Here is an 18869-nt window from a genome sequence, read left to right as displayed (position 1 = left end):
AAGAAATGGATAATTTCCTGGACACGTACACTCTCCCAAGACTAAACCAGGAAGAAGTTGAATCCCTGAATAGACCAATAGCAGGCTCTGAAATTGAGGCAACAATTAATAGCCTACCCACCAAAAAAAGTCCAGGACCAGATGGATTCACAGCTGAATTCTACCAGAGGTACAAGGAGGAGCTGGTACCATTCCTTCTGAAACTATTCCAATCAATAGAAAAAGAGGGAATCCTCCCTAACTCATTTTATGAGGCCAACATCATCCTGATACCAAAGCCTGGCAGAGACACAACAAAAAAAGAGAATTTTAGACCAATATCCCTGATGAACATCGACGCAAAAATCCTCAATAAAATACTGGGAAACCGGATTCAGCAGCACATCAAAAAGCTTATCCACCATGATCAAGTGGGCTTCATCCCTGGGGTGCAAGGCTGGTTCAACATTCGCAAATCAATAAACATAATCCAGCATATAAACAGAACCAAAGTCAAGAACCACATGATTATCTCAATAGATGCAGAAAAGGCTTTTGACAAAATTCAACAGCCCTTCATGCTAAAAACGCTCAATAAATTCGGTATTGATGGAACGTACCTCAAAATAATAAGAGCTATTTATGACAAACCCACAGCTAATATCTGGGCAAATATTGGAAAAATACTGAATGGGCAAAAACTGGAAAAATTCCCTTTGAAAACTGGCACAAGACAGGGATGCCCTCTCTCACCACTCCTATTCAACGTAGTGTTGGAAGTTCTGGCTAGGGCAATCAGGCAAGAGAAAGAAATCAAGGGTATTCAGTCAGGAAAAGAAGAAGTCAAATTGTCCCTGTTTGCAGATGACATGATTGTATATTTAGAAAACCCCATCGTCTCAGCCCAAAATCTCCTTAAGCTGATAAGCAACTTCAGCAAAGTCTCAGGATACAAAATTAATGTGCAAAAATCACAAGCATTCTTATACACCAGTAACAGACAAGCAGAGAGCCAAATCAGGAGTGAACTTCCATTCACAATTGCTTCAAAGAGAATAAAATACCTAGGAATCCAACTTACAAGGGATGTAAAGGACCTCTTTAAGGAGAACTACAAATCACTGCTCAGTGAAATCAAAGAGGACACAAACAAATGGAAGAACATACCATGCTCATGGATAGGAAGAATCAATATCGTGAAAATGGCCATACTGCCCAAGGTTATTTATAGATTCAATGCCATCCCCATCAAGCTACCAATGAGTTTCTTCACAGAATTGGAAAAAACTGCTTTAAAGTTCATATGGAACCAAAAAAGAGCCCGCATTGCCAAGACAATCCTAAGTCAAAAGGACAAAGCTGGAGGCGTCACGCTACCTGACTTCAAACTATACTACAAGGCTACAGTAACCAAAACAGCATGGTACTGGTACCAAAACAGAGCTATAGTCCAATGGAACAGAACAGAGTCCTAAGAAATAATACCACACATCTACAGCCATCTGATCTTTGACAAACCTGAGAGAAACAAGAAATGGGGAACGGATTCCCTATTTAATAAATGGTGCTGGGAAAATTGGCTAGCCATAAGTAGAAAGCTGAAACTGGATCCTTTCCTTACTCCTTGTATGAAGATTAATTCAAGATGGATTAGAGACTTAAATGTTAGACCTAATACCATAAAAACCCTAGAAGAAAATCTAGGTAGTACCATTCAGGACATAGGCATGGGCAAGGACTTCATGTCTAAAACACCAAAAGCAATGGCAGCAAAAGCCAAAATTGCAAATGGGATATGATTAAACTAAAGACCTTCTGCACAGCAAAAGAAACTACCATCAGAGTGAACAGGCAACCTACAGAATGGGAGAAAATTTTTGCAATCTACTCATCTGACAAAGGGCTAATATCCAGAATCTGCAAAGAACTCAAACAAATATACAAGAAAAAAACAAACAACCCCATCAAAAAGTGGGGAAAGGATATGAACAGACATTTCTCAAAAGAAGACATTCATACAGCCAACAGACACATGAAAAAATGCTCATCATCACTCGCCATCAGAGAAATGCAAATCAAAACCACAATGAGATACCATCTCACACCAGTTAGAATGGCAATCATTAAAAAATCAGGAAACAACAGTTGTTGGAGAGGATGTGGAGAAATAGGAACACTTTTACACTGCTGGTGGGATTGTAAACTAGTTCAACCATTATGGAAAACAGTATGGCAATTCCTCAAGGATCTAGAACTAGATGTACCATATGACCCAGCCATCCCACTACTGGGTATATACCCAAAGGATTATAAATTATTCTACTACAAAGACACATGCACATGTATGTTTATTGCGGCACTATTCACAATAGCAAAGACTTGGAATCAACCCAAATGTCCATCTGTGACAGACTGGATTAAGAAAATGTGGCACATATACACCATGGAATACTATGCAGCCATAAAAAAGGATGAGTTTGCGTCCTTTGTAGGGACGTGGATGCAGCTGGAAACCATCATTCTTAGCAAACTATCACAAGAAGAGAAAACCAAACACTGCATGTTCTCACTCATAGGTGGGAACTGAACAATGAGATCACTTGGACTCGGGAAGGGGAAGATCACACACTGGGGCCTATCATGGGGAGGGGGGAGGGGGGAGGGATTGCATTGGGGAGTTATATATGATATAAATGATGAATTGATGGGTGCTGACGAGTTGATGGGTGCAGCACACCAACATGGCACAAGTATACATATGTAACAAACCTGCACGTTATGCACATGTACCCTAGAACTTAAAGTATAATAATAAAAAAAAAAAACAAAATTAATCAACTTTGTTTAAATGTTTATTGAATTCTCATAGGGGTGGGGAAGTTGGCTCTTGCTTACCCAGTATTAAAGCCTGCAACAAAGCTATCATAATTAAAATAGTATGGTACATGCATAGGAATAATTAAGTAGGTGACTGAAACAGAATACAACATTCAAAATTGAATTCAAAGAATAAATGGGTGCCTAATATGCGATCTAATCGACACCCAAATTCCGTGGGGAGAATTAATGTTATATTTAATTAAAAAGTATAGTAACATAGCCTATCTGGACAAAGAAAAAGTAAGACCTTTACATTATACTATATAAAAATACATTTTAGATAGATATCTAAATATAAAAAAACTATAAAAATATTCTAAGAGAAAGCAAAAAAATATATATGTATATCTCAAAGTGGAATCAACCCAGTAGAATCAATAACATAAAAGCCCTGAAACCATAATGGGAAAAAAATAACAGAGTTTTTCAAAAACTGTTTAAAAATAAGCTATAACATACACACAAAAACGCACAAATAGCAGAAATCAAACACTCCTGTAAGTACCAGCAGGTCAAAAAGGGATGGTCTCCAGCTTCCAGGAAGCCATCCTCATGCTTCTTGCCAATCACTACTGCCCCAGAGGCAGCCACTATCCTGTTCTGTAATACTTTAGTTCAGTTTTGCCTGTTTTTAAACTTTATGTAAGCTGGATTACCTTGAGAGAGCCTTCTAAAATGAAAGGAATCTCTTCCTTCTCTTTTTCTTTTTCTTGATCTGATATCTCTGTTTTGCTGATTCCTTTGTTACCTATAATTAGACAAAATTAAACTTCTTAGTAACTCTTAAATAAGATATCATAGAAGGACAAAATGTCTGGGTTAGATGAGATCTCAAAGGCTTTCAAGTTCAACTTCTCATTTATTTATCTTTGATTTTTTTCTTGCCATCTCTAGAATGAACATTTGAAATGGGACTGAGCCACATCAGTGATGGGGAGCTCAGTTTCTGGAGACAGTTCATTCCATTCTCAGTGTGTTGATACGTTGCAGCTTTTATTGAACTGCGGTCTCTCTCTCTCTAAAGCTTTCACCTAATAATCCTAGTTTACCACTTTAAGACTACACAGAACAAATCTAACGTTACCATCCATATTGAAGCCCTTCTCTTGCCATTGTAGTCATCCTATTTTGAAGACTTATATTTTTCTGTACTTGAGAGACCTGAAATTGAATGCAATATCTAACAGGTACATCCAATACCAAATTAACCATTATCTAGATTTTCACAGGCTTTTGGTCTTTTCAGTAGTGTTATAAAGAAAAGGCAGTAAACTCACATTTTTTTCTTACTAATATGCAGGTGTGGCCCTAGACGTGAGTATTAGAGGGCAGCCCTACCCATTTTATAAAAAAAGTAGTCCTATCTATTTCTTTTTCTTTTTCTTTTTTTTAGGTACTTAATGCTCTCCTTCTGGGTCCCCATTAGGACCCAGAACTGATAGATTATACAACCATTTTGGTCGATATGGTAAACGGTTCATCATTAACTTGGTTTTATATGGTTTACTTTAAAATCATGCCAGATACAAACTCCTTTGGTAATTGATAGAGGTTGCCAAAATTTTGGAAGTTATGTAGCATTGCTTCTTTATGAGAAATCCCTCTCACTTTGGCTATAATAAATGAATATTATTAACAAGGAGTCCATTTTCTTTGAACAAACAATGAAATATGATTATTTTCTAGATGAATTATCTCATTGTTTCACTTCTTTATCAAGTATCTTTCTAAAAGTCTATTTTACTCTATCACCGTCTTCCCCTTCTGCCCACAGCCTCAAGGCCACAATAACACAACATAACCACCACAACAACATCATCATCAACAAAAGTATATTTTGATCCACTATCCTGTCAAGTAACGGCCACAGGCCTCCAAAAATCTCTTTCCCCATTATCTTTAGATTTCTACTCCCAGTTAGTCTTGGGACCCTTCTGTGTCCTGTTCTAAGAAAGATCTTGTTTTAATCTCACTTTTGGATTCTATAATTATTCAAATATATATCTACTAACTCTGAATTTACCTTTTATGTTGTCAACAAATCTTAGATAGCTTAATTTACCAGTCCTACCAATAAAGGCATTTGGCATTTCTCTAACATGTAACATTTGATCTGCACAACAGATGGAATCTTCCAGATTTGACAAGAAGTGGGGTCAATATAAACAAATATTCTTTTTTTTTTTTTTTTTTTTTTTTTTGAGGCGGAGTCTCGCTCTGTCACCCGGACTGGAGTGCAGTGGCCAGATCTCAGCTCACTGCAAGCTCCGCCTCCCGGGTTTACGCCATTCTCCTGCCTCAGCCTCCCGAGTAGCTGGGACTACAGGCGCCCGCCACCTCGCCCAGCTAGTTTTTGTATTTTTAGTAGAGACGGGGTTTCACCGTGTTAGCCAGGATGGTCTCGATCTCCTGACCTCGTGATCCGCCCGTCTCGGCCTCCCAAAGTGCTGGGATTACAGGCTTGAGCCACCGCGCCCGGCCCTAAACAAATATTCTATTATTGCACTCAGGTACAATCCCATATTTGGAATGCAGCTACTCTATTTACTAGAGAAAGTGAAGAATCACAGGAACTTTTTTGAGTAATTCTTTTTAATGCTGAAATATTCACAGTCTTGATTAAATTAAGAGATAGAAGAATGTTCTTGAATTTTATTCTACGTGTAAGTTGAACTGGTTACTTACTTTTAGATTTTTTAAGGGAAAAGATTTTGCTAGCAGAAGTAAGTCTGGCATTAGCAGAAGATCTCAATTCCAGCTCAGCTCTGGTCCTGATGATTTCCTCATTCATTTTAGATTCCTGATATATAGCTTCTTCTTTTGTAATCCAATCTTGAATAGATTTTGCAACAAGTTCCAAATAATTCCTAAACAAAACAACAACAGATGTCTATTTACTATGAAAGTCAATAAATACTAAATATATTGACTGTGTAAATAAACTTTGTGCTCATGTTGCAAATATAATGAGTTTGAATATATCTTAGATGTATTTTGCACAAAATAGTCAAATACAAATATCCCGTGAGCATATGAAAAATGCCCTTCATCCACAGTTAAAGATATGTAAATTTAAAAATGAGATCTTACATCTGACTCACTAGGCTTTGGGTTTAAGAAATAAAAAAAGAAATGAAACCTTTCCACCGAAGTGAAGGATTAACAAGTTTAATAATACCAAGAGTTAATGACAGTTTGAAGAGATGATCACTTTCACCACTGTTAGTTGGAAAATAATATAATGCAATCTCTTTTTCAGGTAATCTTATAGCACATTAGGAACTTTTAAAATTGATGACCAGTTAATACTCACTGGATTAACTAAATCACTATAGCTTTGCTATGAAGCTTACTGACCTTATGAATATGCACATCTTAAATACTATTCTCTAACTGCTTGTGTGTTTATGCTTTCATTGGCAATTTGTTGCTTACCAACAGTCGTTTTTGTTCCCAAATTCATTCACATCATTTATACTGACTAGTGTAATTATTTAAATTAGATATTATATATACTTAAATGAATGTCCAAAGAGAGTTGTTTCTGAGGACATTAGTTGTAAGATTTAGATTTGACAATAAAAATTAGTTATTGTCAAATTATGTGAAAGTGAGGCTTAAAGGTTTGAAAAAATAAAGCTAGATGTACTATATACTCAGGTTGTTTAATAGTTTTAATTCTTCATCCTTTTTGGAGAAATAAACTATAAATGTAAAATATGAATTATGGGGGTACCCAACATCTTCATTTAGAAGGTAATGGATATCTCAAACTCAACATGTCCCCAGATGAACTCTGGATCTACTCCAACCTGCAGCATCCAAATTCTCTGGCATTTTTAGTTGATGGCAAGTCTACACTTCCAGTTAAACAGGTCAAATACCCTGATGTTCTACTTTATCACTCTTATTTTCTATTTTCTTTTTTTTTTTTTTTTGAGACTGAGTCTTGCTCTGTTGCCTAGGCCGGAGCGCAGTGGTGCAACCACTCAGTTCACTGCAACCTCCGCCTCCTGGGTTCAAGCAATTCTCCTGCTTCAGCTTCCCAAGTAGCTGGGATTACAGGTGTCTGCCACCATGCCCAGCTTCTTATTTTCTTATATTCTTCCAATCTGTTGGGAAATCTAAATTATTGTGTAAAATTATTTAAAAATAATAAAAAATGTATTTATAATATATTCAAAATCTGCCGACTTCTCACCACCTTTACTGCTATTGCCCTGGTCTAAGCCATTACCATCTCTTGCTAGGATTTCTGCAATAGCCTCCAACTGGTTTCCCTGCTCCTACCCCCAAAGTATATTCTCAACATAGCAACTAGGATGATCCTTGTAACTCTTAAGTCAGATCATGTCTTTCCTCTGCTCAGACCTTTTTAATGAGTCTGCGTGTCAAATAAAAATCAGAATACTTACAAGTAACCTACACCAAGGAAACACAGACTTATATATACAGCTCAAGCAGTCTTCAAATGAGAGAGCAAAATAAATATTAAGCATGCAATGATTCGGAAAGCTTACCACACATAGGTACTTTCTGAAATATTTACTCACAAACGTAATCCAGTTGCATTAAAAAAATAAATCAGAGAAATAAGACAACATTGGATAGAAGTTAAAAGGTCAAGAAAAAAAGCAGTATGATTTACAATTAAATGTAACTATGCATATTAATTTGTGATTAGAAACTATTACTTTACAATGCGAAACAATAGTCCTAGACAATTCCAAAATGAGAAGTAGGGATTTGTTGGGGGTAAATGGAATTATGTTAAATTAAAAATTTTGTTTGCAAAATAATATTAATACTCATCAACTCCAGATATGAGATAAAAATATATCAATGTTATTTAAAAGGGTAAGTATAACCTCTAGCAGAATATAAATAGAATGTATAACTTTTTAAAATTCATACTCAGAATACACTTAGAATATTCAGTCTAACAAAAGAAAATAGACTAATACTACATAAAAATTTATTTATAAAATTAAATGGTAAGAATAAAACCAAATGCATTACCAATAAAAGTAAAAGTGAATGGACTAAATTCTTTAGCATTTAAAATACTTAACTTTATTTTTAATTATTATTAAAATCCTTTAAAAGACATAAGCTATCAGAGTAACTAAAAAAATGCAAGCTACTATTTATTTATTTTTGACAAGGTCTTGCTCTGTCACCCAGACTGGAGTGCGGTGGTACGATCATGGCTCACAGGTGCCTCAAACTTCCGGGCTTGAGAAATCCTCCCAGCTCACACTCCCAAGTAGCTGGGACCACAGGTGCGCACCACCAGACTCAGCTAATTTTTGTATTTTTTTGTAGAGACGGGTTTTGCCATGTTGCCCAGGCTGGTTTCAAACTCCTGTCCTCAAGCGAGCTTCCTGCCTTGCTTTCCAAAATGCTGGGAATACAGGCATGAGCCACTGGGCTGGCCTCAAAGTGCTATTTAAAAGAGATATACATACAAACGAAATTATGCAGAAAGATAGAAGTGTGGCAGATGGCAGACTTAAGAAGCCAGAAGCCTAGGTCTTTGATGACTTTTACGAGCAGTTGTACTAGCTCTGAGGCACTGCCCAAGTCCAGATTTCTTGCTACAGGAGAAAAGTAATCCTCTTCTTAGTTTAACCCCGGTAGTCAACTTTACATTAACCTACTGAAGTACAATACCTACCTGAGGTATAAAATGACTGGGAAAGTTATACCAACAAATTCTTATATAAAGAAAGACTATCCAAAAATATTAATATCAAACATTATTAAATACAAGGTAGAAAGTATTAAAGGGAACACAGAGGGACATTTTATCAGATTGATAAAAGTCCTCAATTAAGAAGGATTCAAAAATAAATTTGCACACACGTTACACATGTCAAAATAATAGAAAGGGGAGTAGATAAATCCATAATCATAAAAAGATATGAAAACATCCTTCTCATAAACAGACATTAATCATGAGAATACTCTGTTTAATTTTATGCCAATAGACTGGAAAATCTAGATGTCATGCGTGATTCCCTAGAGAAATAGAAATTACTCAAATTGATTGAAGAATTAACAAATCTAAATAGAGGATTACTTTTAGAAGAATTGAAAAAGTTACAGACAATTGATCCTTGATCTCTTCATATTACCATTTCTCTCCTTGGGCCATTTGGGCCATGTCATCTAGCCCCTAGGAAGCCATAAGCTCAAAATGATTTTCCCTGTGAAGTAATGTGAAGAAATTGCATTTAAATCTTCAAGCAATTTTCAGTTGATTTTTGTGTATACTTTAAGATAGTAATTCATTTTTTGAATTTTAATTTATTTTTAAGTAAACAAAAATTGTAAATATTTATAATGTACAACATGTGGTTTTGAAATATATACACTGTGGAATGGCTACATTGAATTAATTAACATACATACTATCTTGCATACTTATTATTTTTCGTGGGGTAAGAACACTTAAAATTAGGAATCCAAGCCTAGTGCTATTATAGTACTGTCTACTTCTCCTTTAGTTCTGTTAATAGTCGCTTTATGTTACTTTGCTGTTCAATGCTGTGTACATACATACTTACAACTGGTCTATCTGCTTGGAGAATTGACCTTGTCATTATATAACGATGTAGTCATTATAAGTCTTTCTTTATCTTTTGTAGCAATTTTTGATTTAAAGCCTATTTCATATGATGTAAGTGTAGACAACCTTGATCTCTTTTGGTTATTATTTGCATGGAATATGTTTTTCTCTCTCCTCACTTTCACCTTATTTATTCCCTTAAATCTAAAGTGAGTCTCTTGCAGGCAGAGTATAGTTGGATATTGGTTTATTATCCATTCATCCACTCTGAACTGGGGAATTTAATCCATTTAAAGTAATTATTAATAAACTGTTGCCATTTAGTTCATTGTTTCCTCTTTTACTCTCATTCTGTAATATAATATATTACATTTATTGATTTATATATATTGAACCCTTCTTGCATTCCAGTTACAAATTCCACTTGATTGTGTTGAATAATTTTCAATTTTGTTTTACAGTTCTTTTGTTTATTTCTTACTCTTTTTCTGTCTTCCTTTTTGACTGGCTGATTTTTTTGCAGTGTAATTGTTTCATTCCTTTCTCTTTCTCTTTCATGTGTTTATTATAGATTTTTGCTTTGTGGTTACATAAAACACCTTACATGTATAACAGTTCATTTTAAGCTGATAAAACTTGACTTTGATTTTACACAGAAAGACACACTTGCAGACGTTTTTTTTTTTTTTTCTTTTTCCATTTTTTAGAGATGTGGTCTTGATATCTTATCCAGGCTGGAGTACAACTCCTAGGCTCAAATGATCCTCCAGCCTAAGACTCCCATGTAGCTGCGACTCTCCCCTCCCAACATTTTATGTTATTGACATCACTATTTACATATTTTTGTAATGTGTATCCATTAATGAATCATCACAACTAGTTATTTTAATAGATTTGTCTTTTAACTTTTATGTTAGTGTTAAATGTGATTTATGAACCACCATTACAATATTAAAGTATCCTGAATTTGACTATATACTTACCTTTACCTGTAAGTTTTATGCTTTTACAAGTTTTCACATTGCTATTTAGTGTTTTTCATTTCAACTTGACAGCTCCCTTTGAGTATTTATTGAAGGGCAGGTCTGGTGGTGATGAACCCCCTCAGCTTTTGTTTGGGAAAGACTATCTCTCCTTCATTTCTGAAGGCTACATTTGCTGAGTACAATATTCTCAGTTGTGTTATAAATGCATTCCTTTGGTCACATTTATATTTCCTGAATTCGTCATGTTCCTTGAAGTTTTCTGTTGCTGTCTTTGCAATTTAAGAAGCAGTTCTCAGGCTGGGCGCGGTGGCTCAAGCCTGTAATCCCAGCACTTTGGGAGGCCGAGACGGGCGGATCACGAGGTCAGGAGATCCAGACCATCCTGGCTAACACGGTGAAACGCCGTCTCTACGGAAAAAAAAAAAAAAAAAAAAAAAAAAAAAAAAAAGAAGCAGTTCTCTCCTCCAGTCTTTACTGGCTAGATTTGGTATATAAAAAGGTGTTCAACACTAATCATCAAGGACATGCAGATCAAAATGACAATTAGATATCATTTCACTTATACTGGGATGGTTATTATAAACAAAACAAAATAAAACAAAAGATATCAAGCATTGGAAAGGATGTGGAGAAACTGGAACCCTTATATATGGTTGGAGGGAATGTAGAAAGGTGCAGCCACTATGGAAAATAGCATAGAGGTTTCTCAAAAAGTAAAAATAGAACAACCATATAATCCATCAATCCCTCTTTTGAGTATGTATACAAAAAAATTGAAATCAGCATCTTGAAGAATTAGCTGGACTCCCATCTTCATTGCAATGTTTTCCACAGTAGCCAAGATAAAAAAACAACCTAAGTGTCTGATGATGGATTTAAATATGTGGTATATATGATGGAATAGCAGTCAGCCTTAAAAAAGAAGGAAATCCTGCCATTTGTAACATGTATAAACCTAGAGGATATTATGCTGAGTTAAATAAGCCAGTCACTGAATGACAAATACCGGCTGATTCCACTTATACAGGTTATCTAAAATAGTCAAATTCATAGAAGCAGAGAATAGAATGGTGGTTTACAGTGGCTGGTATGGGTGTGGGGAATTGTTTTTCAAATATCATTAATAATATGGTATTGTGCACTTGAAGATATGTTAAAAGAAGGGATCATGTGTTCAATGTTTTTAAAAAACAACAACACAAATGAACATGAGGACGCTTTTTAACATAATGAGTATGTTTAGTACCTTGGTTGTGGTAATGGTATCATGGGTATATGCATATGTTCAACCTCTCAAGATGTGTAAATTAAATGTGTACAATTTCATGTATATCAATTATACCTCAATAAAGCTAAAAAATACTTATCACAATTTCTAAAGAATGAATCAAACAACATAGCATGTAACTGTCACTAGTGAAAATAAACAAAATGGAACTCAAAGTAAAGAAACTGAAAAAGAGAACATAAAAGGACAAAATTAGGTGATTGAAATCAATCTAAAAATATGTACTAAATTCCCAACCAAGAGGCAAATATTGTCAGACTAAATTTTTTAAAAAATCCCAACTACACATATTTCACAAGTTACATATGGGCAGAAAGGATATACTAGATATAATATTAAAGAAAAAGGTTTGTATAACTTATCAATGTCAGATAAAATATATCTGATAAAATCTATACAGATATATTAATGTCAAACATATCAACATTGTTATCAGACAAAATAAACCTGAAATCAAATAGTAGTCCTAGAAATAAAGAGGAACATTGCATAAGGATAAAAGATTCATCAGGAAGATATAACAATTCTAATACTGTATTTGTTTAATAATATAACCTCAGTATGCATGAAACCAAAAACTGATATAATTATAACGAGAAACTGAAAAATTCATCATAATATTGTGGTTTTTTAAAAAAGGTTTTTTCCCATTAATTAATGGAATTTTCGACCAAGTCCTCAAAAATCCAAAAGATTGTGGAAGATTTAAAAAATACATCCCTACAGTCAGAAATTAGAGAATATTCCCTCCTGTCATACAAACTTTAAGCATTAAAAAACTGACTACATATTAAACAACAGAGCAAGTATCAGCAAATTTCATAGACTCAGTATTCCATAGAATATGTTACCTGAATACTATATCTTAAAACTATAAACTGTTAACAAAAATGTAACACACAGCCAAGTGCTTAAAACGAAAACTCACATTTCTGTGTAATTAATGGTTCAAGTAAGCAAGGATAATGGAAATTAGAAATGAAAGATAATAAAAATACTGTCAGATACTTTGAGATGTTGCTAAGGTGGTATTTAGGGAGAGATTTTGCCTTAAATGCTAATAAGCAAAAAGTCAACCAACACTAACAAAAACCAACTCGAAATCACAAGATAAGATTTTAATTTAAGAAGTTAAAGAACATCAGAATAATCCAAGGAAACTAAAGAGGAGAAATAAACAAGATGATGGCAAAATCAAATAAAATAAAAGGAGAAAGAATCAGAAAGCAAGAACAGATTTCTTCAAAATATTAGCAAGACTGGCAAACCTTTGGCAAGTTTGATCCAGAAAAATATAGAGAAATCGTACATGTAAAATGTTAAGGACAAAAAAGAATATAGACACATGTAACACAGGTTTAAAAGATAAGGGAATATTTTAATCAACTTTATGTCAATACTTTTGAAAACAGGTGTAATGGTCAAATAGCTGGAAAAATATAAATTATAAACCTAATTAAAATTAAATAGAAAACCTGAAGAGTCTGATAGTCATGATAGAAGTTGGGTCAGTAATCAAACATCTTCCCTGGGCCGTATGTTTTTATCTGCAAACTCTACCAAATGCCAAAGGAACATATATCTTAATTTTCCACAAACTATTTCAGAAAATTAAAAAATTGAAATAAAAAGGGAGAACACTTTCCAGTTAATTTATGAGGTTAATATAATCTCAATACCAAAACCAAATAGGTATATTTAAAGCAAGGAAAAATTATAGTTGAATCTTGCCCATGAATACACATGTAACTATTCTAAACAATATATTAGCAAACAAATGTGGCAATTATAAAGAAGGTAACATAATGGACAAATTTGGCTTACTACAGGAATGCAAGTTTGGTTCAACACTAGAATGTCTGTTAATGAAATCAGTACTTTCACAGATTAAAGAAAAAATATAAACACCTAAATTGATCCAGAAAAATCATTTTATTGATATGACTTAATGACCATCTATGATTGAGAACTCATAGCACACTAGAAATTGTTTTTTAACTTAATAAGGAATATTTACAAAAATCCTAGAGCAAAAAAAAACAAAAACAAAAAAAACCAAAACCATTTAATTGTTGAATATTCAAAACATTGCCTTTAAAATCTGGAATAAGACAAGGATTTCTCCTCAAAATTAAATTGGAGATCCTAGCCAGCAAATAAGGCAAAGGTATAAAATGTTTAATTATTGTTAATGAAAAACAAAACAATGACAAACACAGCTTAACTGTTCAAGGTGTTATATTAGTATACGTACCATATTCCTTTCATAAAATGACTTTAAAATGTGTGTGTGTGCCCACATACAGCATAGTCCCCCAATTATTATGTAAGTCCATTCTGTAAATCTTTCCATATTCTTTGAAACCAAAAAAGCTATACAAATAATACTGAAAATACATTAACCAGTATTGAAATAACAACGAAATATCATCATACTTAATGAGAAGAGAGAACAAAGTCTTAAGACAACGAGGAAATAACTAAGGAGCTGGAAAGAAAAAAAAAATCACTGACTCCTAGGCTCTCAGTTTGCTGGAAACCTGACTGCTCTGTTGGTATATTAATCAGCTGACCTATTTTTGAATCTTCCCCAGATAAAATAGAGTTAAAAAGACCAACATGCAGAATGTCATGTTTTATAGTTCCTACTTGAAATCTTTTGGAGACAGTTTTACTGTAATCTAAATGAATCAAATGTAATTTAACAACATCCTCACTGGATTCCATGAGGGCAAGAATGATACCTGTTTTCTTTAGTGATATAGCTCCAATGCCTATACAGTGCCCAGCACATGCTGACATTCAATTTAGTGAGCTGAACTGAGTCTATAGTACTACACAAACGTTTTCATTGAGCTGAACCCCCTAGCTTAGGCTAAGAAACTAACACCTAAGTAACTAAGTAACTGGCAAGCTAAGTAAACCCAACTAACTAACTAACGAAACTTTCTAAATTTGTTACCTGAATCCAACATTGGAGTGAAGAGCAATGTTCCAATATTCACAGTGCAAACGTTGTCTATTCATTGGATTGTGAAAGACTAAAAGTAAAGAGTTGTCTTGGGTATGGAAGTAAGAATCAACACACCTGTATTGCTTATGGGCTTCTTGAAGGACCTGAAAATAAAAATAATTGCATTGTAGAATCTTTTTTATTTTCCCAAAGAGAAAGTTCTCCTACTACGGCATTTCTCTACTCCCTTTTTCTTCCTACATTTACCTCCACATTGTTAGTCAAGTTGAAATTCCCAGAGGATTCTTTTCTAGCTACTAGAAGGTGAGAGCATGAATGCTAGATAGCTTGGGAAGCATTTCAGCAACACTTTAGAAAAACAAATACTAGGCATCAGGCAGAGAGGCATTTGCTACAAGTGTTCTTCATTAAGGTTGGTAGGTAATAATTAAGCACAGCAGTTATTTATTTAGCATTTTCCATGCCTTGATATAGATCATCTCATTTTATCGTCATTAAAAACTCCAGATAAATAGATGCTATGAATTGAATTGTGTTCACCATCCCTATGAAGCCTTAACTGCTAGTGTGATGGTATTTGGAGATGGGGCTGTGGGGAGGTAATGAGGTTTGGATGGGGTCATGAGACTAGGGCCCTGAAGATAAGATTAGTGCCCTTATAAGAGGAGGCAGCAGAGAACATGTTCTCCCTCCCTCTTTCCCTTCTGAGACATCCCCGCTCCTTCTTACTCTCTGCCATGTGAGGACATAATGCAAAGCCACAAGCCAGGAAGGGAGCCCTCAACATAACCCAACTATGCCAGCACCCAGACCTCAGATTTGCAGCCTCCAAAACTGTGAGAAAATTTCTGTTGTTCACGCCACTCGGGCATGGCATTTTGGCATGGCAGCCCAAGCGAACTAAAACAGTAGGTGTAATTATTTTTTCCATATCAAAATAAGAATTCTCATTTTTTCAGTATAAATTGGGGCTAAGAGAGAATAAGGGACTTGTCTAAGAACACTGTGTGTTATGGTGCCAAGGCTCATCCCTGTTTTCCAACTCTAAATTTTACCATTTTGCATTCTCTCTGCTATAACATGCTGTGTTAGATGAAGTGAAGTGAGTGGTCTTTCTGACACATACCGTTTCTACCTGCCTTCCAACTCTGGCCCTTTCTAAAAATACCATCCTCAGCATGCACTGCAGTGGCAGCCACCAATAGAGAGGCACAGTGGGCAGCTGCTTATCCTGTTTCCTTTGCCAATCAACAATAAGGAAACTGTCGATAGGGAAAACAAATTAGATAGCCGTGAGCTTTTGTTTTCGTTTTCAGTATCAATTTGCTGAGGCAGCTTTTGGTTTCCTATCGTTTGCATGATCTGAAGGCATGGAATAATATGTTAGAAAAGGGCTGCTTTAATTTTGCTTTCAGTTCTACATTGGTAGCATAATCAAAACATTACATTTGCTTCCCCAATTTAGTCCCCTGAATGAGTATCTTTATGGAGTGGCACTTTAACATCTGTTCTCTCAAGAGCCAACATAAGAAACATACACGTGGTGAATATCTTTGCACTTTAAAATATTGCTATGTAGGGTATCATAGCACTTATTGATGTGTTTTTGAAAAGCAAATTCTGCTCAGACTATAAACCCAAAAAACCATTGCATTTATGATGAATATATATCCTTCCTTCTTTTAGATAGTAAGAGCTTTGAAATCTTTGAGTTTTCATATTTGCTTTGGGGTGCTAAAAATATAGCACTAAGTTTCTCAGAACTATAGCTGCTCTCAATCAATATGTAAAGTTTTCATATCTTATTTTTTCCTTTTTTACTAATTTGTGGTTGTCTTTTATTCTGTATTAATATTATTGGTTACATTAGTTATTTAGTTAAGTTTTTCATTAAAAATGAGTACCTATTGTGTGGCAGGCACTGTGCAGGTACTAGGAAAACAAAAATAAACAAAATAGATAAGATTTTCCTCTAAAATATGATTAAGATCTTTTTTGTTGTTAATTAGAGAAGGGACCTTGCTATGTTGCCTAGGCTGGCCCCTAAAGCCTAGCCTCAAGTGATCCTCCTGTCTCAGCCTCCTGAACAGTTGGGACTACAGACCTGTGGCTTTATAAATTATTTTGGAAGAGGTGTGTCCAAAAAGATGAAATTAATGGAATATCTTATACATGGAGAATGGATTGGAGCAGGGCAAGAGTGGAAGCAGGTAATCAGGAGGATATTGTGCTGGAATGAGAGGGCGGCAGTCATATAAAAGTAGGCCGGGCGCGGTGGCTCATGCCTGTAATCCCAGCACTTTGAGAAGCCAAGGAGGGTGAATCACGGGATCAGGAGATTGAGACCATTCTCACCAACATGCTGAAATCCTGTCTCTACTAAAAATACAAAAATTAGCCGGACGTGGTGGCGCGTACCTGTAGTCCCAGCTACTCAGGAGGCTGAGGCAGGAGAATCGCTAGAACCCGGGAGGCGGAGGTTGCAGTGAGCTGAGATCACACCACTGCACTCCAGCCTGAGCAGCAGAGCGAGACTGTCTCAAAAAAAAAAAAAAAAAAAAAAAAAAAAGTAGTGGTAGCTGTGTTGCAGAAGAGCTTGAAGATATATTTGGAGGTGTACCCCTTAAACATTGATAATGGATTAGGTATCAGGGACAAAGGAAAGGTTGGAACAAAGGATGATTCTGGCTTTTTGTTTGAGCACTTGAAAGATGGTGACCTTTTCTGAGATGGACAAGGGAAGAAATGCTTAGGTGGGAAAAATATGAGTGTCATGTGGCATACTAAATTTGAGATGGATACTAAATTTGATCAGAAATTCAGGTAGAATTTTGAGTAAGGTATAATAATGTGAATCTCTAGAGGGAGGTAATTTAGAAGACAAAAACTTAGGCATCTGTCAGCATTAGATAGTATATAACAGATGAGATCATCAAAGGAAGGTGTTTACAGAGGCGAGAAGATGCTCTAGGGCTTCCTGGAGGCTCCAGAGCCTTGAGGCACTTCCATATTAGATGCTGGGTAAAGGAGGAGAAGTCAACAAAATTGCAAATACAAGGCTGAGGAAACCAAGAGTGCAGAGTGTTTCATGGGGGAAGTGATAAGCTCTGCAATGCTGTTAAAAGGTCAGGGAAGATGAAGAAAGATAAGTGTCTATTAGATTTAGCAAAACAAAGATTATTGATTACCTTCAAAAGTGCAGCTTCATCAAGCGGTAAGGACAGAGAAAAACTGAAATAGAATAAAGTCTGAAATAAACTTTCAGTTACAGAGAGAAGATAGAGCATTTGCACTCCCTAACACTCATTAAAAGAACAATAACATTTTCTTTGTTTTTTTAATGTCATAAAGTTGAAGGCCAACTTCAACTTGTTGAAGGAGAGGAGACAAAGGCACCAGAATTTTAGAATCTGGAAAGCAAAAGGATAAGGGCTAACTGACTTAGCAGAATGCAGAAAGCCAAGTCTTGAGATTAATTTTAGGAGAGACCAGAGGCAACCCCATTTGTGTGCAGAAATATAGAAAGTCTCAGGATATGGAAATACTAGTCAACTCTGCAAATGGGGTGAAAGTGGCACTGAAAATAGGAAGATTAGTTTAAAGTCTTTTTAAGAAGCCGTTAGGCCCCTGGATCGCATTAAAATTCTGAGCAACTGGGCTATTGCCTACCTCCCACTCCAGCAGAGGGGAAGAGGGTAACTACAGATGCTAGACCAGTGGGTTCTAAGAACAGTGGAACCAAGACACACTGACAGAGAAGTACATGCCAGAAAAAAAGGGAATTGTGAAAAAGCCTAAATCAGCACTGCTCAATAGAAATATAAAGTGAGCCACAAATGTGAGCCACATGTGCAATTCTAAATTTTATAGTAGCCACATTTTAAAAAGTAAAAAGAAACAAGTCAAATAAATGTTAATGATATATTTTATTTAATCTGACAGATACAATTATAATTTCAACATATAAGCAGTGCAAAAGTAATTAATGCCACCTTTTTAAAGTCTTGGAAATTGAGTGTGTATAGCACTTATATAGTGTACAGCACAATTATTGCACATCTCGTTTTGGACTAGATTCATTTCAAGTACTCAGATGTTACATGTGACTAGTGGCTACCACATCGGATAATGCAGATCTAGATAATAAATGTCAGAAGCTTAATACCCTTCCCCCATTACCTAGCTTTCAAA

General features: G+C 35.3%; 1 protein-coding gene across 1 annotated transcript in view; it reads right to left on the bottom strand.

Annotated features, from left to right (window-relative positions):
- Positions 1-18869, bottom strand: part of SPAG17 (sperm associated antigen 17) — a 258327-nt gene that overhangs the window by 116797 nt on the left and 122661 nt on the right. Inside the window, exons 18-20 of the mRNA XM_030935882.1 lie at positions 14667-14821; positions 5545-5726; positions 3516-3607 (exon numbers count right to left, since the gene is read on the bottom strand). Coding sequence (XP_030791742.1) covers positions 3516-3607; positions 5545-5726; positions 14667-14821 — 429 coding nt within the window. The remainder of the gene's footprint in view (positions 1-3515; positions 3608-5544; positions 5727-14666; positions 14822-18869) is intronic.

Source organism: Rhinopithecus roxellana, chromosome 8 (genome assembly GCF_007565055.1).
Source record: "Rhinopithecus roxellana isolate Shanxi Qingling chromosome 8, ASM756505v1, whole genome shotgun sequence".
NCBI classification, from domain to species: domain Eukaryota; kingdom Metazoa; phylum Chordata; class Mammalia; order Primates; family Cercopithecidae; genus Rhinopithecus; species Rhinopithecus roxellana.
This window is presented reverse-complemented; position numbering and strand designations above follow the sequence as displayed.